The 19,863-nt window shown below is 45.0% G+C and overlaps 7 protein-coding genes and 1 non-coding gene across 8 annotated transcripts; 1 reads left to right on the top strand and 7 right to left on the bottom strand. All coding sequences in view use genetic code 12, as the record gives it.

Moving 5' to 3' along the window:
* Nucleotides 1-289: 289 nt before the first annotated feature.
* On the top strand, nt 290-2,230 carry CJI96_0004886 (PPN1 endopolyphosphatase family protein; the record flags this gene model as incomplete). The annotated part of the gene is made up of 1 exon (XM_054702262.1): nt 290-2,230. The coding sequence occupies one exon, from the start codon at nt 290-292 to the stop codon at nt 2,228-2,230; it is 1,941 nt and encodes a 646-aa protein (XP_054558237.1).
* A 37-nt stretch (nt 2,231-2,267) lies between these two features.
* On the bottom strand, nt 2,268-5,015 carry CJI96_0004885 (uncharacterized protein; the record flags this gene model as incomplete). Its single annotated transcript, XM_054702261.1, has 1 exon — nt 2,268-5,015. The coding sequence occupies one exon, from the start codon at nt 5,013-5,015 to the stop codon at nt 2,268-2,270; it is 2,748 nt and encodes a 915-aa protein (XP_054558236.1).
* Nucleotides 5,016-6,147: 1,132 nt separating this feature from the next.
* CJI96_0004884 (septin family protein) lies at nt 6,148-7,308 on the bottom strand (the record flags this gene model as incomplete). Its single annotated transcript, XM_054702260.1, has 1 exon — nt 6,148-7,308. The coding sequence occupies one exon, from the start codon at nt 7,306-7,308 to the stop codon at nt 6,148-6,150; it is 1,161 nt and encodes a 386-aa protein (XP_054558235.1).
* A 1,518-nt stretch (nt 7,309-8,826) lies between these two features.
* On the bottom strand, nt 8,827-9,594 carry CJI96_0004883 (uncharacterized protein; the record flags this gene model as incomplete). The annotated part of the gene is made up of 1 exon (XM_054702259.1): nt 8,827-9,594. The coding sequence occupies one exon, from the start codon at nt 9,592-9,594 to the stop codon at nt 8,827-8,829; it is 768 nt and encodes a 255-aa protein (XP_054558234.1).
* A 2,217-nt stretch (nt 9,595-11,811) lies between these two features.
* On the bottom strand, nt 11,812-13,512 carry CJI96_0004882 (uncharacterized protein; the record flags this gene model as incomplete). The annotated part of the gene is made up of 1 exon (XM_054702258.1): nt 11,812-13,512. The coding sequence occupies one exon, from the start codon at nt 13,510-13,512 to the stop codon at nt 11,812-11,814; it is 1,701 nt and encodes a 566-aa protein (XP_054558233.1).
* Nucleotides 13,513-15,285: 1,773 nt separating this feature from the next.
* On the bottom strand, nt 15,286-15,367 carry CJI96_0004881. Its single transcript has one exon. It is a non-coding gene; the product is annotated as a tRNA-Ser (tRNA).
* Nucleotides 15,368-15,910: 543 nt separating this feature from the next.
* CJI96_0004880 (uncharacterized protein) lies at nt 15,911-17,380 on the bottom strand (the record flags this gene model as incomplete). The annotated part of the gene is made up of 1 exon (XM_054702257.1): nt 15,911-17,380. The coding sequence occupies one exon, from the start codon at nt 17,378-17,380 to the stop codon at nt 15,911-15,913; it is 1,470 nt and encodes a 489-aa protein (XP_054558232.1).
* Nucleotides 17,381-17,869: 489 nt separating this feature from the next.
* CJI96_0004879 (uncharacterized protein) lies at nt 17,870-19,378 on the bottom strand (the record flags this gene model as incomplete). The annotated part of the gene is made up of 1 exon (XM_054702256.1): nt 17,870-19,378. The coding sequence occupies one exon, from the start codon at nt 19,376-19,378 to the stop codon at nt 17,870-17,872; it is 1,509 nt and encodes a 502-aa protein (XP_054558231.1).
* Nucleotides 19,379-19,863: the final 485 nt, after the last annotated feature.

Genomic DNA, 19,863 nt, shown 5'->3' with positions numbered 1-19,863 from the left:
GCTAATATCCAGCAACGGCCCTGCATGGCGTACTTCCACACATCGCAGAGTAGCACGTTGTACATGTGATCCCATACCGAAGAGGTTTTTTATGGTGGGTATAAGCCAAAACTGAGGCAGTGGGCTGGATACACCACTGTCAGAAGTGCAATCTTCGGTCATGTTTACATCCGCCAAGTACAAAATTTCACTTCTCGCCCCATATCTTTCTGGCACGTGACCTCCACACCAATCAGTGGAATCTCGGTTGCAACTACATTTGTTCCTACTTCCTCAGGAGCTCTTTGGTATGGCAGCCGTCCAAAAGAGACAAAATCGCCTGAGTGGGTATTCCGTGACGCTTTCGCTTCTATTGGCTGCTTCATGTGTGCTTCTTCTATTTCGTGATCCAATCTCCACTGCCTTGGCGGTTCATCGTGAGCTTTTAATGGAGTATAGAGAGTTGGAGCTCTCGGTTGAGGCCAAAGATGATTTAAAAAGACTTGGATTGACCCCAAAGAATCCTGTGGAGGTAAAGAATCCTATGACTGGTGAAAAGAAACTCATCCATGGAAGGTTTCTCCATTTGACCGACTTGCATCCGGACCCGTACTATAAGCCGGGACTGTCCATCGAAGAGCAGTGTCATGAAGGTAAGGGCGAAGCAAGCAGGTATGGCGACGCAATTTTGGGCTGTGACTCCCCAGAGGAGCTTGTTTACAGGACGATCGACTGGGTTGAAGATAACTTGAAAGACAAAATCGACTTCATTGTCTGGACCGGAGACAACGTTCGTCACGACAACGATAGAAACTACCCTAGATTCGAGAAGGATATATTCGACTCGAACGCGAAGATTGCTAAGATTATGTACGAGAAATTCGACGTCTTACCTATTCCATCGCTCGGAAATAACGACGTCTACCCGCACAATTTGTTCGCTGAGGGCCCTACTCTTCAAACAAGAGAGTTTTTTAAAATTTGGAGGCAGTTCATACCACAGCCCCAATTTCACATCTTCAACAAAGGGGCCTACTTTTTTCAGGAAGTCATTCCTGGCCAATTGGCAGTACTTTCCATCAATACTTTGTACTTGTTCAAGTCGAATCCTCTTGTTGACAGCTGTGACAGAAAGAAAGATCCTGGCTACAAGATATTCAAGTGGTTGGGTTACGTTTTGAAGGAGTTGAGAAGAAGAGACATGAAAGTCTGGCTCACTGGCCATGTACCCCCAACACCCAAGAACTACGACATTTCCTGTCTTCGTAAGTACATAATGTGGGTGCATGAATACAGAGACATCATCATTGGAGGCCTCTACGGTCATATGAATATCGATCACTTTGCACCGCTCGACGCAAAAATGGCTTATGACTCTTTTGAATCGAAGTATAAGGAACTTTTGAAACAAAGTGAATTTGCCACTTTTGAGAAAGATGAAGATGAAGATTCGCTCTCTCTTGAAAAAGTTTATGAGAATTTTGATTCTTCTATCCATCATGACTCCCTTGACGTTCCACGGGGACACTTTGACTTCTCCTCGGATATTCATATTGAGGCAGGCGTTCCAAAGGGAAAGGTAGATTACATGAATACCTTTAGAGAGACCATGTACGCAGATATAAAGAAGGAAAAGAAATGTGGGAAGCTATCCGAAAGATATGCGGTTGTTCATGTTACTGCTAGTGTGGTGCCCACATTCAATCCAGGCTTAAGAGTATGGGAATACAACATCACTGATTTGCATGAAACTAAAAACCTTGACTACGGTGCATGGGATTTGTTCTTTGCCGGTATCGAAGACTTGCTTGACTCTGACGACGGTATTGAATATCATGACCCATTCGTCACATTTAGTAAAAAGGTCGATGCGTTCAGGAAAGACAAAACAATACCTCCAAAGATGCCAAAAGACTTGCCTCTCGGACCAGCCTACAATAGGCAGCTTTTTACACCCGAGCGCTACGTTCAATACTACTTGGATTTAGTGGGTCTCAATGAGGGCAAGAAGAAGTTCGAATACGAGCTTGAATATACCACTGATGATGATGTTTATGCGATGAAAGATCTTACTGTGAGTGAGTGGCTTGATCTTGGTAGACGTTTGGGTGAACCAGTGAAAGCGGGCAAGAAAGAGATAGGCCAGGAGGGGAAGAAGAAGCCAAGCGACTTGGAAGTGCTCTGGAAGCAGTTTCTCAAGCACACATTCATCGATTCGAATTACGAAAACCTTGGCTACGGTTACGTATAGCTGATTTCTATATTATATCAATTAGAGTACCATGAAATTAGGGATTGGTGAAGTTTAGCCCATCGTTGAAATCAAAATGCTGATCCTCTAGTTGCTGCTCTATAAGCTCTGTCCAAGGGCCAACAAAGTCAAGTCCCACGTCACGATTGTTCATGATCCATTCCATGAGCTCACTATTTGCTAAGTATGTGAGATCACTATTTGGAGCTTGCGATGACTCTCCGAAGGAAGATGGAACTTGACCAACCTCTTGGCTAGGACCCGTGTAATCTGCGTAACTTTGCGGAATCGTCTGCGGTTGAAACCCAAGCTGGCCATCCTCTTCCTTTAATTTGAGTCCATCTTCGCTCTTCTGGGGACGAAAGTTGCTACTATCAATTTCGTCTTCTCCGCCAGACTGCTTGAGCTTGCTTCTCATTTCTGAACATAAGAACATCAATACGTTGGAGTATCTAGTGCAGAGATGAAGTTCATCTGGAGAACAATCTCTTAGCGTGACAGCAGCCTTTTGAATACTCAGCACAATTGTTTGAACCGAGATCAAGGAAAGCGATAGGATTGTAGCATCGAGATTGTCGCTACTTACTCCCGAGGCGTTCTCATCATTAGCTGAAGATTTGTGAGCGGTGATGGTCAAGTAGCATCTAACGATGAATGCAACAGCACGCACGATTCTTGTCACCCATCGAACCGGCATGAAACGAAGCATATTCACTTTGTGAACTCTATGAGCCATATGTAAAATTTCATTTGCTGCAGCGAAGGCTTGCTTGATGTATTTAGCGCTCTTCGATATTTCGTCGAGCTTTAAGTTGACTTTTCCACTTGACTGTTGGGTATTTTTAGAAGAGGGACTCAAGGCCAAGGAGTAAACATAAAGCTTTGCGTAGTTATATTCGAAGATAAAAGATTCAGCTTGAATGTATGCAGCGAGTGTCTTTGCGGCGTCTGGGTCGAATGAGTTGTAGTCATTGACATTGAATTTTCGAACCGTCTTTGTCGAGATAGTCATCAAGTCTCCATATTTTCGTGCCCAGTTATTAATCATTGGGCTGATGATATTGAGGACAGCTAGGTTTTGACGCTGATTCAAGGAACCGAGAGGAGCTTTGTAGCCATATAGAGATTCATGACTCAAAGACATGATTTGAAGTATTTCAATCTGAGCCTTTTGAGGTCTGGTGAACGATAGCACATGTTCCGATGAGACTCTCTTTTGTTCATCTTCCGTCATCTTGAGAACCTTGTACTCGTTGTCTTCTCTTGATTCCATATCGACCTCGGAAATATCCTCATGATCGAGCTCAACGTCAGCGAGTGATGCCCCCAACATACTTCGCCGACTCATGTTCATGACACTGTTCATTTCAGCAATGTGGGTGGCTAAGAAGGTTTTGGAACTCACTTCCATGAAACCAGTGTCTTGTGCTAAACGCACCGCAGAACCAATGAGCATCCAGGCCATTCTATAAGAGCGACGGGTGGCCCCAAATCCAGCAGGTTCATCTGAAGTTGCTTCAGCCACTGATGATGCGTACGTTAGAGGATGTGATGACATTGCCGTATCACATGGGTCATCATTCCTATTGGCATAGTCTGCCCACCGCCAGTGTATAGCTCTGGGATTCCATTCTGTGAAGAGAAGGAACGCAAAAACTGTTCCTATGGATCTTGTGCTTGCTTCGGCCCACACAGTCTGTGAGATGAGCCGCTGAACGTAGAGCCAAAGTCTGTCGTGAACATCGATATTTTTAGGAACACCATCTGCGGTGGTGCGATTAAGGGAGTGGTATCTCGACGAAATAGTGAGAACAGCGCAAAGGAGAATAGGGTAGCCCGCCAACACAGAAGGCAGATGCAAAAATTGGGGTATGTGTGGGAAGAAAGGATGCATTGTGGTGAAGAACATCTCAATAAAGTATGCAGCCTCGTCTGCTGTGAGGATACCATCTTCACCTATATAGACGATAGAGTTCAAATCCAGGGTTCCTCGAGGCCGTATTTCAGCTTCGGACTCAGCTGGAGGCATCGTCAAACGTTGAGATTGATTCTCAGGTCGACTGAAATAAGATGGCCACTGGGAACCTGCGCCATCGATGGATGCACTTGGGGGATCGCTTGCAGGAGCTGACGAAGGAACGGTGGCTGATTTACCCATCGGTGGAGCCATATAACTGTTGGGCAAGGATGCTTTTCGATGAAAATACTCTCCGTTTGCACTTTCTTTCGAAGCAACAGGCAGCACAATCACAGAACGACTATTAGGCTGGCCAAGAAGCCTGGATCTCTCACTCAGGACGGGAAACGGAGACGATTCCTGTAGCTGACCGTACATGTGACGACTATCAACCCTGTTTCGTTCGTCTGCAGATGCAAGCTTACCAGCAGCATTTGCAAGAAAGGCTAAAGGACCATCCATAGTTGAAAAATGCTTTGAGGGTTCTGTATCAGTTGTAACCTTGCTGTCGGGAGTACCCGAGGGATGAGCGGTTATTGCCGGAGTATTACCATTCGAAGTCAGCGACATGGTAGGCGAGCCATGAATACCAGAAACGGCATCTTTGCTTCCTTGCAATTGCGCTATACGTAGTCTTTGCAAATTCCGCTTCTTTGACTCAACAAATACACAATCACGTCTCTCTCGTTCACACCTGGCGCATTTGCTGTTGGGCTTCTTGAGGTCTCCTAGATCACACTTGACTTTCCTCACACGGCAATTTAAACAAGCCACATAATTTCTCTTGAACTGCTTGGACGGCTGTTCTGAGCTAGCGGTCTCAGTCATTGTGGACTGGCTTGGAACGGAGTAGGCGAGTGAAGCTTGGTTAAGAGCGAGGAGTAGGAGCAGATGGTGTTGATGATGCAGGACCTTGTATCCTCAAGAGAGGTGGTATTCACTAACTTCATACAATGTTTTCAGGCTTGACAAGCTTCACCTGATTATTAGACTCAAAATTGATTTTCAGAGATGATCAGTAATTTCCTTTTGGATAAAGATGTTTTTATGAGACAGAAAGCCTCGGTTTATCGATGCATTCCAACGTCCAGATAATAAAGCACCCCCACATGACGACAAGAAATATCAGGTCCATTGAGCTCAACAAGTTCAAATCGTATATATTCTATCGTCTCTTTCATTTGTATATGTGGCAATCCAAGGACCAGGTCGGAATCTGAAGAAACTCTGGGTATCCATTATCTGTGCAGGTGGTTGCAAAAGGTCCTCTCGCCATCATGCCATAAGTTTACCCCGGTCTTGTTTCGAGTTTGCCCCAGGTGGCCAGAAAAGCTGCTCCGCAATTTGAACATCGATAAGGTGTGGCTTTTGAATCTCACCAAATCCTTGGGGTATTAATGTTCTTCTGATACCAAGTATATGGATTGTATCAGATTCACCGGCTAATGGGAGGCATTGGAGAAGAAGTGTTGTAGTTGACGGTCAAAAATTGTGTCCTGCCTGGCGAAGAGAAGATGATACTGAGCGGCTCGTAGAAGAACGACTTGTTAGTAAAAATAACTGCACCGATGTAGTAACCAACTCCCGCCAGGTGTTGCCTCATTTGTCATTGCAAAAGTCAAAATTGAAGGTCGCTACTTCTGTTCATTCTGCTTCCGCTACATTGGCTGAGTTTTGTGTCTCCTTCTGCCTTCAATACAGATAGTTCTTGAGATCCTTCTGCTAGGCGTAGGACTCCCTTCAAAACCACTGATTCGTCGATTTTTTGTAATCCTTCTCTAGGGTGACAGCTGAGAGAGGAGGCCCTTTATCAGAGGAGTTGGCGCCCACATTGCGTCACTGAGTCGTTGAAGTCAAAGACAAATCCATGTTGGCATTGACTGTTTCGTGCTCCCCGCTGGTTCTTTGATTTAAACATGTATTGTATCCCTAGTGCTATTGATAGTCATAGTAGCCGTACCTACTTTTTCAGTAATTGCAACTTCTTCACTTGCTCCTCCAAACCCTTCAACTTTGCTTGCATCTCCTCCAAATCCTGGTTTAATCTGTTTCTCTCGGTGACGATGTTGGTCTCCCATTGTCTGAATCTTTGTTCCTCGGCCTTCACTTGTTCTGTGAAGAACTTCTTCAATGCATCCTCCTCTTCCTTAAACTTGGGGTTGTGCAAACGACGAGGCTTCTTAATGGAGGCACTACCATTCTCGCCAGAACCGCCTTCTTCGTTCAAATTACTCAACTTCAACGAGCGGAAGGTCTCAAAGTGGATCTCTTGCGTGGACAAGATCAAGTCCAACATGTTCGTTCTTAACAATAAGGAGCGCAACTTCTTGAAGTCGCAGTGTCTATCGTTCTCCACTTCGACTACACCCGATGGGTACTTTCTGCCTCTAACGAAGTTGCCAGGGCTCACTTCCACCTCTTCTTCCGAGCCAATCACAGCAAACGGCATGGCCTCAATGAGCTGCTTCGAGTGCTCTGCACTAGCTGGGTCGTCAACGTCCATTGGCGGAGTGTATATGTTAATGTCCTGGGCTTCGATCACGTCCCTTATCCTGATCTTGAACTGCTCCAATTCCGAAGGAGACAAAGTGTCAGCTTTGGCAATCACGGGGATTAAGTTCACTCGCGTCGACAAGCGCTTCATAATCTCAATGTCCAAAGGTTTCAAAGAGTGACCGGTGGGACGAATGAAGTACAAACACGCGTGAACCCTCAAATCCTTTTTCTCCTTACGATAGGGCTGTTTCTCCTGCTTCACGTACGCTTCGTGTTGGTCGTCAATGAAATCGATGATTGGAGTCCACGAGTCCAAGTTGTTGACGTTGTTGCCAAAACCAGGGGTATCGATGACGTTCAAGCGAATCTTGAAGTTTTTCTCCTCCAAAATGGCCCTCACAATGTTGATGTCCACCGTCTGGTGCGAGCTGGTGAACTTATTATGTCTCTCGTTTGGGTCCTCGTGGTCCTTCAATGCTGTCTGGAAAAGGGTATTGACGAACGTTGTTTTGCCCAAACCAGACTCACCCGCCACCATGAGGGTGAACGTGGCGCCCTGGTTCGACACGATTTTGTACCTTTGATCGGCTAAGTTGGAGATTCCCACGGGTTCAGCAACGGGCATTGGCAAAGTGTTGATGGTGTAGTTGTTGACAACACTGTTTTTCGATACTTGGTGCACTCCCACGCGTCCGGCAGGCGGCAAAGGCAGGGGCCGGCAAACCGTAATTAAGGTGGTGAATTTGGTAGGAATTTTTTGTACGACATGATAAACGAAAAGAAGAGACGGGTGGAGTCTACCAATTGGAAATCTGATCCTAATGCTGTTGTCGTGGTGGCCAGTCTCTTTCTCATTGTGCCTCACTATGCACCGTTACTAGAGTACTAGCAGACGAACTGACAGAGTAACGATTAACCTGCGGAAATAACATACAGTGCAGCCAGGCCACAAGAATATGCTGAAGTGTTCCCATGTTTCGTATATTCGGATTTGTAAGCTTGTTATGGCTATACACCACTGTAATATTCCAAGGGCGCCTGAACTAGTAGCGTGATTGCACAAATTGTCGGTTTATTCCTGATCCTTGCTGATTTTCAGTTCCAGTGAGCGCCCTAGCACTTTCTAGCTGAGTAATACGAAAAAGATTGCTCATTTGTCCCATTAGTTTCAGCTCGAACATGCCTGTAGTGACTACGAAATGCTGTTAGTTTATCGTCACTTACCTGCCAAATGACTCAAGTTGCTCGTTGAATTGAGGAATTGGGTCCTCGAATATTTATGCAATCTTCATAACTGAGTTGAGAATACCGCCCCAAAGAGCACCTGTTGTAGGCTACGAACATATGGCTACGAAAGTTACGTATCACAGTCATTATTTGTTTAGTTCTGACGCAAGGGCGATCAACTATTATCTAGTTTGTTTAGAGTAAGGGGCCAGACTTAGAGTCATTTCCTTGATCTGGTTTCTGTGAAGATCAGCTGCTGTGACTTTGAACTTGTCCAATAGCACAATACTGGGTCATCACTTTGCAGCTGGTCGTCAACGGTACAGAGAAAAATCACACAAGAGGAGAAGATTATCGAGTTGAGGGGTTTTGATTGACAAGTACTTTTTGCTTTCTTTTGCCAATCAGAGATGAGGCTGAAGTGAGTGGCTTACAGTGAGACATGTAGATGGTGAAGTATCACCGAGGAATGCTGAACTTGGCCTCTTTCTCTTTGACCGTGGATGGCTATCTCTATGTAACTTGAGATCCTGAAAATTGCATCGTCTTTATATCTTCGTGTCGCCTACTGGAGGCAACTACGTAGGATTTGCTTTCTAAGCGAATGCTACCTACTTGCCATCAATTCTCATCTTATTTAACTACAACTCTCAAGACATCGTCTCTCGGCCTTTAGATGTTTTCTTGCTTCGTTTATTATTTAAGCATTGGCTCATATTCACACTCCCCTAATTGGCTCATTCTTCAATTTTCAAGACATCCACCGGCTCTCAAATCTCTAGCAGCACGTGGGAGAACGGAGGATAAAGTATAAGTTACAAAGACAGAGAATTGAACAAGAACAGGAAAGGAGAATGGATAAAAAAAACTTTGTGGGAATTTGCGTTTATCTTGATGCCTCATTGCAACGAGCTCTCTACTCTTCTTCAGCCTTTGTCTCTGCTGGCTGTTGTTCCTCCTGCTGTGCTGGAGCCTCTGACAAGTCGGTCCACAAGGTCAAGTTATCTCTCAACAACTGCATGATCAAAGTGGAGTCCTTGTAAGAGTCTTCAGAAAGAGTCTCCAAGTCGGCAACGGCATCATCAAAAGCCTGCTTGGCCAAATGGCATGCTCTGTCGGGAGAGTTCAAAATCTCGTAGTAGAAAACAGAGAAGTTCAATGCTAATCCCAATCTGATTGGGTGAGTTGGTGGCAACTCGGTAACGGCAACATCAGAAGCAGACTTGTAGGACTCCAACGACAAGTCGGCAGCCTCTTTTCTCTTCTCGGCAACGGCAAACTCGGCCAAGTAACGGTGGTAGTCACCCTTCATCTTGTAGTAGAACACCTTGGACTCACCAGTCTGGGCAGACGAGATCAAGTGGTCGGACAAGACGGACAAGATGTCCTCGCAAATCTTGGTCAATTCCGCCTCAATCTTGGAACGGTACTCTCTGATCAAGGAAACCTGCTGCTCGTTACCCTTGACCTCCTCCTTTTGTTCGATAGAGGAAACAATTCTCCACGAAGCACGGCGAGCGCCAATGACATTCTTATAGGCAACCGACAAAAGGTTACGCTCCTCGACAGACAATTCCTGGCCAGAAGAAGCGACAGCCTTCATGTTTTCAACCATCTCCTCGTAACGTTCGGCTTGTTCGGCCAACTTGGCAAGGTAGACGGAGTCTTCACGGGAGGCGGGCATTTTCGAAAGGAATCAATAAAATTCTAAGGCAGGGGTTAGTAACAGAAGAGTTTCCGAACAGCTTGAAACGCAGAAACAGTAACGGAAAGAAGAAGGACTCGGACAATTGAGATCGGATGGATCGATTAGGTTTTAATGTGAATTTGGGTCGGTAGGTTTTTGTTGACAATGAAGAAACAGGTCACCAGAAAAAAATCGACGTGAGAGGTGCGGGCGCTGGTCGTGTCTAGGTATGGCGGTGTCGGGTGCACGGGTTTATCCACCATACATTAGATTCTGACATAAGTGCTGTATAGGGTGACACTGAGGGAGACCTCCCTGTTGGTGCGAAATGCGTGAATATTCGGCACGAGAAGCTCACTGTCGGGTGATTGAAACAACAGATCAGTGAATGATATTGAAAAGAATGTAGACATTTCCGAGCAGATCAGTCAGCGCTGTTGTATCGCGTATATCTGATCCCTTAGTAGAAATCACTGGCTGGGTAATTTCGGAGCGTCCTGACAGGGCGGGCGCGAACAAAACAACCGAAAACGTTAGTGCTCAGCCAAGATAGGCAAACGCTAGCAAGTAACAAGCGAGAGGTACCCAGTACAATTTACGAGGTTGTCCTGGGCCATCACGATAAGCAGTGATAAAAAAGTTTAATTCAAAAAGTTAGAATAAACGATTATTTTGATCAAATCACCACCACCGTTTGCGTCACTTGCTCCCCGGCACGTCGCGTCCACGGAAATGAAACGACACCTGATCCAGGTGAACTTTGATCTGAAGAACCAAAATGTTATAGCGATGGATCAAAGGGATTAGTGTTCAACACGTGTCACTGAGTTAAGCACCCTGACTTGTACAATTGCCCTTGGGCTTCAACTGTATTGCCTCGGCTATAAGAACCTAGCAACTCGGGGGCGCCGCCCAAAATTGACTCAAGAGAGAGCCCAGCGAAGCCAATGAGACGAATTGTCAAATGTTCACTTCAAATATTTTCATTACCAGCCAGGCCATAATATTCTTCTTTATTCTCCTTAATCTTTTTCACTTGTTTTGCCTATCTTCATGATATTGCCATTGTCAACGACAATCACGTCTTTTCACGACCCTTTCATCATTTCCTCATTTGAGTTTAAAAGTGGATAATACTACCTATTGAATTCAGCAAAATCTCCTTCACGTATTCTTACTTTCAAGACTTCAGAATCTATACATACTTTAATGGGATTGGTAAAAGAAGGATCGATTAGTGAGGTTCAGAAAGGTGTTTTTTTTTCCCACGCTCAATTTTTTCCTAGTGTTCTGTGTAGGCACAGGAGCAAAAAGTCAACCCACCACAGGCGTGGCGGGAGTTCGAGATCCCCCCCGTAATTGCACTTTAAAGGCAATTGGTATGCAGATCCTGTGACATAAGGGCAAAAAGCGATAACCTTTTGATTGCTTTTATTCGGGTTTTATACGAATTCTACTGTCATTTCGCCCGGCGTGGACCCTCCGAGAGCTCCCTAAACATGGCGAGTGCGACATTTCCGCGACATTCGTTCCCTTAGATAGTGGAGAGTGAACGTCAAGAGGAATGCAAGTTACACGAAATATTATAATTTGAGAGGTGAAGTTGCATCAGTGAGAAGCGCCATTTTAGCTTCGGCTCTAGCTTTGACGTGTCAATTGCAGTCGACCTGTGGTACTAGCGGAACATGATTCAACTAAAGGGAAATTTGTGTTAACCCCACTGAAAAACTGCAAATATCTGCAAAAAAAGTTGTTCAATTATGTTACGTGATATCGCCCAAACGATTGCATTATTAAAGTACTCATCTATCTGAGTGTCGATCGTCTTTGCATTTAAATCTTCTTCACTGGCCACTCCTGATTTGCAGCCATTTACGAGTTCGCAATAGCAGAGGGTGCAGTTTCGCAGCAATTGATAGACGTAGATCTGCTCAGTTCCAGCAAACAAGCAAAGCAGTTGGGGAATCTGTCGATATTAAAAATGACTTCTTTTGGTGGATCTTCATCTTTCTCAACACTTTTTTGCAACTCTTCCTATGGAGCTGTGCTCTCTCGATGTCCACAATCTCTCATGGACTCGGTAAAGCAATGATCCGGGTATAACTCACGACCGAAGTCTTCTTCATCGTTACTGAATTTTTGCTTACTACATGCTTCCTTTCCCCTGCAGAATGCCTTGATTTATCTCGTCGTATTATGTCTCTATAGTACAATCTAGTCCAACTGCATCGTCTCGGTCAAATGCAACACCTCCTCGTTCAACTTGTACGGCTGTATCTCCTTAATCTTGATACCAAACCTGCTGTCTTGCACCAACTGGCTCAAGGCCTCCACGGTTGGCTGGATGAGGCCACCAACTTGGAACTGCGAGTGAACCCACGAGGGCTTGAATGCTTGATTACCTCCTGTCAAACGCACAACATTGTTCGATGAGGCGTTATTCAACACAATGGTGGTAGACTCTCTGGAAATAGCATCAGCAATCGAGCCATGCTTCAAAAGAGACTTCAATTTGAGCGCACTGACTCCCAAAGCCGGCAACGGCACTTCTCTGCCAGGTAGAGTCAATTTGGTAGCGTCAATGCCGTGTCTACCCGTCTTGTTGTCTGTGGTGAGAATCTTCAGTAAAGGAATCAGCTTCACTCTTTGCACTGGTTTGGCTCTGGTCAAGTATCTGTTGCTCAATTCGCTAAGACCCAATCTGTGGACCTTAATCTCCTTCTTGATTTCCTCTAGCTGCTTCACAGCGTCACCAGACTCATGGTCAACGGGGAAGGACTCGCACATATACGTAAGCTTGAATGGGTAAACGGAGAAGTTTTTGTCCACAGCGTTAAGAAGCTTTCTGGCAGACTTCAACTTCAACAGGTGAGTGATGGCAAAATCACGGATATGAATTGTCTGCCTAGCCATCTCATTTTTGTAGTCGTCCACATCCTCCAAGGTGACCAACCCTTTCTCAAGGTTTCTGACCGAACACATTCTTATGTCTATGTTGTACACTTCGCCAGCCTCAATAACAAACTCGTCAGACGGGATGGCCAGGGAAGTCTGTGTAGAGTGTGCAGCCTCCTTATTGTCGTGAACAATCAACGACTGGTCGTTAGTGGTCTTCTTTAAGAGATTGGTTTCTTGGTCACTTTCACTCCACACTACACCCTTAAAATCTCTCTCTGCAACGATACCTTCAGCCTGGCCCGCCAAAAACCTTCTGATTCTTCTCACCTTGGAACCGGGTACAACCACACATCCAAAACTCTCGGCAATGCCATCGACAAGTTCTCTAATATGAGCACCTGTGATGTTGGATGCACCATTCAACCCTGGAACCACAGAAAGCTTCTCCGGCGTCAATGCAAGCCCCAAAAGAGCAACGGTAGCTTCTGTAGCAATATATGATGCCACCATGGAGTCAGCTTTAGGGCCCAAAAGTGGTCCCTCGGGTTTTAACTGGTTGTCGATCATCACGCCCGGAGGGTAAATCACCACTGTGTGAGACACCAACGCCGTGTACCCGTCAATATGGGCACCTGTAGAAATCGTTACCACGTCGCCTGGCGAAAAAGTGTAATGCTGCTGCAAGTCCAACTCGGGAGACACGTTGGCCACATACTCGTTCACATCTATTGTCACTGGATGGGCCAAACCTTTCTCTCTGACTTTGTCCGTATTCGTATACGACTTATTGAGCAATTTCAGGGTCATCGAGTCTCCGAGAACGCAAAGCTCTTGCAAACTATATGGTCTTTCAGTTTTGCCCAAGTGGTACGAGTCGTTGATGAGCTGGATCAAGTACTTGAGGGTCGTCTGCACAATTTGTCCTGCTGTTCTGTATTTGTCCAACACAGGCTCCGAGAGGATGTTTTTCTCGCTAAGGAGCATATTAGCGTCATCCTGGTGGACCGTCAACTGCATCTCGGGCGTTTTGTGTCTAGTAGTTTGGTTGAAAGGTTGAAGCACCAGAGTAACTTTTTTGGCTGCGATGAGATGCCCATACATTTTTCGCACCAGAGACAAGACATTACACGGAGAGGGTCTTAAGCTAGCACGCTAAGATATATTACGGCAATTTTATTCTTTATTTCTATTTTTCTTCTCTAAACAGAATTAATGTTCAGTGAATTTCAGTTAGGTTCAGCTCACATCGTGTGGGAGTAGGATAAGAATTTGTAAATATGCTTTGAAATGAACTTTACGTTTTGCAACCGTTGTGTTAGCACTAATTAGCGGCGACGATAGTATATTCACTATTGTAAACGATGTTAGAACCATGACGAGTCGTTAACAGTGAAATTCGACGCTGGACCGCGTCTGTCGATGATATAGCTTTAAAAACCGCTAGTACCTGGTTTACACTAGGGAATAAAGTACCAACACAGCTAACACGTGCTAGCCGTAGTACTAACGGAAATGAACCGCTTCGCCTGATCGTGTACCTCCTTGTCCAAACAGATCCCTCGTGCTTCCTGTATTCCACCACTTTAGACTCACCGTGGTGGAATAAATGCCTGGCTGTACCAGGCAAGCCTCCCAAGGGTCCCCCTCATCGTTATTTTCTTAGCAACGCCGTGGGCTACTGGGACTTTGGCTCAGCTTTATTGCCAATCTCTCCAGCTAACCAGACTGTTGAGATCCGCACCTACCAGCCTCTCTTCAGTGACGGCCCCCACGTTCTCCAGTATGGTTGCTGTCACTTTCAGAGTTCCTGGCTGCAATTGGCTCTTACCACACAACCTCGAAATCCAGGATGCCCGTGTAGCACTCATTATTGTTGACCACGATTTCAAGTTTGCTCAGCCCGTCGTCACCAACCTGGACGGTAGCAGCAGCCTTTTGATCGATGGACAAGCCATTGAGATACTACACGAAACCCTCTCTCTACATCAGTTCGAATTAGACGTCCCTCCAACCGACTGATGCGAGAATTTTCAGATCTTGAGATCGAGGTGTGCCGAGAATGGGCTTTATCTGGCCGTCCTCCGAAGACTATTACGTGGTTTCCCTGGTCACGCCCGAAATGATCGGCACCCACTGTATCGTGTTCAGATATCGGCCCGTGAACACCATTACCGAATCCATCGGCGTTTCCCGTACTTTCTTCATCAGACCCATCTGGGGCCGACCACCGGTCATCTGGGCATAAGACGCTGGCTTAGCGACCTCTTACGACACTTGTGCTTCTCTCGCAAGCAATGGTGGAAACGTACGTCGCCTCCGGCCAGGTTTGCCAGGAAATAAGGCCAATTAACAGCGTCCCAAGGGCCAACTCCAGGATTCCACTTCGGCAGCTGGCCCACATCGAGAGCTCCATGTTAGACGCTTTGGCTATACTTTTTTTCTTCTTTGAATTTAAGGGGAATTCTACAGATATATATAGTTGAGAGACAACGCGAGGTGAATCCGATCATAGCGTTGAACTGCAGTTGTAGTCGGGCAGACAATCGCAGTGGTGACGACTCTTCATGACAAGGACACTGCGAACGCGTTATCAGCCTGCGAGGAACATGGCAAGTGAATAAACAGAGTATCCCTTGGTTTTTGACTTGGGCGTTGATTGAAACAAAAAGTAAATGTATAAATTTTACTTTAGGTAGGTTCCCTAGTGTAAACAGAAGTGTAGCAATGTCTTTGGGACAAGAAGTTAGTTCCTGACTTGCTTCAACAGATTGGCAAAAAAAAAATAATGTTCGACAACTGCAGGACTCGAACCTGCGCGGGCAAAGCCCAAAAGATTTCTAATCTTTCTCCTTAACCACTCGGACAAGTTGCCTGAATATAGGAAGCAACGGAAGCATGAAACAATATATCAGATTTGTATTAGTGTCAAATTTAATCCCAATAATCATTGCGGTTAGACTAATAAAGTTGTAATACGAAATTAGATAATTCGTGAAGCTTTTTGTGACAAACCGCCTATTTATTATGAGAAAATAGACTGTAAATAGTGAGTTTCCCCTGATGAAGTTGTCAAGATAATAGTCTAATGGGGCCCCTCGTGGTGTAACATGAATTCAACACTAATCTGTGGTTAATCGTCTTTATATCTGAATAGATCTAAATAGGGGCTGTAGTATGCAAGAGACTAGTACAAGGAAGCAAAAGTTTACGCCTTTTCTCATGTTTAAAGCCGATTGAAGAAATACTTTATATTTTGATCATATTGAATGCACTTCAATCAAATTGTCAACCTTCAAACAAAAAAAAAGAAAAAAAAGTTTTTATAAACTGCCACATGAGGCCCGATGGAACAACTCTACCTTACATGAGACAATCAGAATTGTTCGTCTATTTCGATTAAAGATTACGTATGGTTTTATACATGCAGAGGATTCTGGACTTGATTGGCGAGAGTAGCGATCCACAGAAGTTGTCCGAAGACGTTTTTGAGCGACTTCAACAACATCTCGGTCGTATTGAGAGAAAAATTGGTATCATCCAACAAGTTCACAAACCTTTCTGTCACTGGCTGAGGTCTAATCTGATGAATGAAAGAAGTCTGTTTGCTAAAACGGATTGCCCCCGGAAGTGCATCGGAGTTGCAAGTCAAGGAGCTGATCACATCAGCTTGACAAGAATGGACCTTGTGACAAAGTTTCTGGCACTTGACTATGTCTTCAAATAATAAAGCTTGAGCCTTCTTGGCCTCCTTGGTGGCAATGGCAAAGTGTAGAGAAGATTTGCTGAACAGCTTGCTGGCTAGCGTCAATCTCTTTTTGAAGCTACAAAGTCTCAAAATAATTGACTCTCCACTTTCATATTCATCGTTAATACACTCCAACTCGTTGTGTAAGCCTCGAAGATTGCCATGTACGGATAACACAGAGCTTCTCAAATGATCAAGCTTGTTGCCGTAGCCAGTGTAGTTGGCCTTTACTTTCAGTACTACCTCTCGCAAGAGCACTGAATAGAGCGAGTTCAATTTGGCGTTGAAACTTGCGCTGTCTGTTTCATTTTCAAGCACAGCAAATATTTTGTCCACAAGCTTGTAAAAGCCAGCAAAATTGACCTCTTGCCATTCGACCCTTGGAAGAGCACTCGGCCCTGGTGACTTCTTGAGCGCACTCTTGGTAGATGTAGAAGAAGGAAGCGACTGAACGAGAATTGGCGGCTCAGTAGTGATGAAATTTTGTTTCACTGGGCTAGGTGCAAAAGATACTCTTGCTGCTTTTGGTTGGGAAAGGCAACAGCTCTCGAGGTTTTTAAAAAATTTCACACTCTTTTTGTAATGCTTGGCTGAGGCTAGCCTAGTTTTAGCCAAGCTCGAGATCAATGAGAGATCCACACGATAGAAGGGGGCGTAGAAGGGATGGGCAGTAAAGTTAATTTCGTTTTGGACGAAATCAGGATTGTAGAGCACTTTTGGGCTCCTTTTGCTAGGAGGTACCCTGGTTAACGTGTTTCCAACACTGCGTGAAACACGTTGGGGAGTATCGATTGGAATACCCCCAAAGAAGAGACGAATAATGAAACCAAATTCAAATATAAAAGAAAAGGCAGAGTCTTTCAAGTGGTGTTGGGCATTCACTCGTGCTTTCGAGTCGGCGAACGATCGACCAGAGGACTCCATAAAGGGAAATTTAACATGCTTGACACAGTGGTGGTCTGTGTCGCTGAGCAGCCTTTCGGAGGGGACTATGGAAAGGTTTGCTTTAGCAAAGTAGCAGGAAGTAAGAATCGGTGAATGCTTCAATAGTTTGGCACTATCGACGAAGTGGCCGTCTGCTGTAGCTGAGCTTGTGACACAAGTGGCGGCCAGAGCTTTTGAGAGCAAATAGAAATTCATGGTGAACGCTTTTTGAGGAGTAGATGGGGAGGGGAAGAAAGAGATGTGTTAATGTTTGTAATTGTGAACAGATATTCTATCAGGGTGTAGTTATGGTCTAGTTGGCAATTGGCGGTGGAGTTGCCTTTTTCGCAGCCATTAGTTTATGGTAATTATAGCGATCAAAGACTCGTCGAGGCAATTCCAACGAGAATGGATAGGTCATATCAGTGAAATGAGGGAAGCTTGAGATCTGATTTAAAGTCCTCAAGTTGGATCTGACTTGGTTTATGTATGTGATAATGAACAGAGTATTATAGAGCTAATCACAGACGTTGCAAACAGAGAACTTGCCCAAGCTAGCACGTAATGTACGAAGGTCTTTGACTCTTCGTGTCTATAAACATCTTTGATAGAATGAGAAACTGAATAAACTAGCTCATAAATAGACCACCCCCTTTGATTATCTGCAAGAAGACCGAAGATAGTAATGCGATCACTTCGAACGCATCAATCCAACCATCGTAGGAATTCGTCAATCTTGTCTTTGTTCTGTAGAACAACGACAGCCGCACGGTGCTCGGCATTTTTCTTAGATACATCGTGAGCTATGGCTATGGTGTGGTCCTTCACTTTGAATTCTGCCTTGTATAGGTTACCTTCTGACGTTGTGGTATAAGTGGGAGCGATGCCCACTGCTTTGCCGAAGTACGCATAGGCTTCGTTCTTTGCAAACTTATTGGACTTGATCGAATCTGTAGCAAGAAGTGGGAAGTCAGAGAAGGTATCTTTAAAGGATCCCTTGCTCACAGTGATAGAACGGTCAGTTTCTGCCCGCTTACGGCTGTACTTCTCCATGAGTGGTTTGTTTTTGAGAGCAGCCATTGCAGCACGAAGACCCGCATCTCGGAAGTTAGGCGCCTCACCTTCACCCATGATATCCAGCCCCATGACACAGTGCACCGTAAACTTTGTGTTTTCACCGCTGACGTCACCATTATTACCATTATTAACAGGAACGTATTGTGGATGCATGGATGCAGAACCCACCATGGCATAGAGCTCAGCCTTAGCGTTTCTGTTGATAGGCTGGGTTTTTTCTAGTTCCTTGCCCATTTTGCGGAGTTTTTTATCCATGAGGCTTGAAAGCCAGTCTTGAACTTCTTTGAGATCGAAGCCACGCTCTATAGCGAGAGCACCAAGATATGCTTCAAAGATATCGGCGTAAACTTTCTGTTTGCCAACACGAAGATGCTCTTCGTCTATATTACAGCGCAAAAGGCGATGAAAGTTGAATGCCTGGGAGAACTCTGCCAAAGTCTTGTTACAAACAAGCGTGGCTCTCATCTGAGAGAGCTGGCCTTCTTTTGCGTAAGGAAATCTCTCATACAATATCTTCGTCACCATTGTATTTAGCACAGAGTCACCCAAGAACTCCAAACGCTCATTGTGCTGGCTGACAATCTCTTTCTCGTCCAAATATGTTTTGTTGGCAGACATTGACTTATGCTGGAAAACACGAGCCTGAAGCTGAGGATCCTCGATTTTGGGTAAAGTCAAAGAAAGCGTGGGATTATCTTCATGCTTAGAAACAGAGCTTCCCAAGGGTGTCTCAAGGGTCAACGACGCAGTTCGTTCTGTGGGCGGCTGTATACTCTCTTCCAAGATTTCATTAAAGATAGGTATCTTCTTCTTCTTGTAATTGGTCTTGAGGGCTGCAACCATTCTCACTAGCTTATTGCCCTTGGCCTCACACCTGGTGAAATCGTCTAGTTCAGCTTTTTTGGATATCTCATCCAAGTCTTCAAGAGTGGGAGCCTCTTCGACAACCAAGTGGATGTACTTTTGGAGCATCCTCCCGCAGTGCTCAAGCTTATTGATCTGAGCATATCCAAAGGTCGACTCATTGTGGTTGTCCTCCCTGGTTGTAGGCGACCCTTTTCGCTTCTTTACTTGAGGTTCATTCAGAGCAGCGTCAACCAAGCTGCCCAAGAATTCCTTGAAATTCGCCTCAGACATGGAAGGTGTTGCAATGCACGACGGGATGAGCTGTAGTTGATATGCGCATCTATGTCGGAAATTGCAAAGTCGATATTCTTCGTGTATACTTTCTCGGCGGGACCAAGGCATAGAGAACTAAAAGTACGGTAAGAAATAAAATGAAACGTATGGGCGCTTGATCCCGAATTTAAGCTAAATCATGAGGGGTTAGGCAATTGATGATTTTGACAGCGAGTTGAGAGGAGTCTGCATAACTCAGGTAGATAGAGTGTACGAGAAAGATTATCCGGGGATTTTATACCCACAGATGTAGTTCAAGTAGAGAGCGAATATTGATGGGACTCAGTTGCATGAAGCTGTGTCATAGACAAATTCAAGCGTTTATATTTCTTTGGCTTTTCTGTGAGGGACGGGCAGAGAGCGCTTATACCAATTTCACAAAGTGCCCGAGAACGTGAGAGTTATGGAGACGCCCATTGACACAAAAAACTGGAGAGTATGGA

This window comes from Candidozyma auris, chromosome 6, assembly GCF_003013715.1.
Source record: "Candidozyma auris chromosome 6, complete sequence".
Classification (NCBI taxonomy): Eukaryota; Fungi; Ascomycota; class Pichiomycetes; order Serinales; family Metschnikowiaceae; genus Candidozyma; species Candidozyma auris.
Note: the sequence above shows the minus strand (reverse complement) of the source record. Positions and strands in the feature narration are given on the sequence as shown.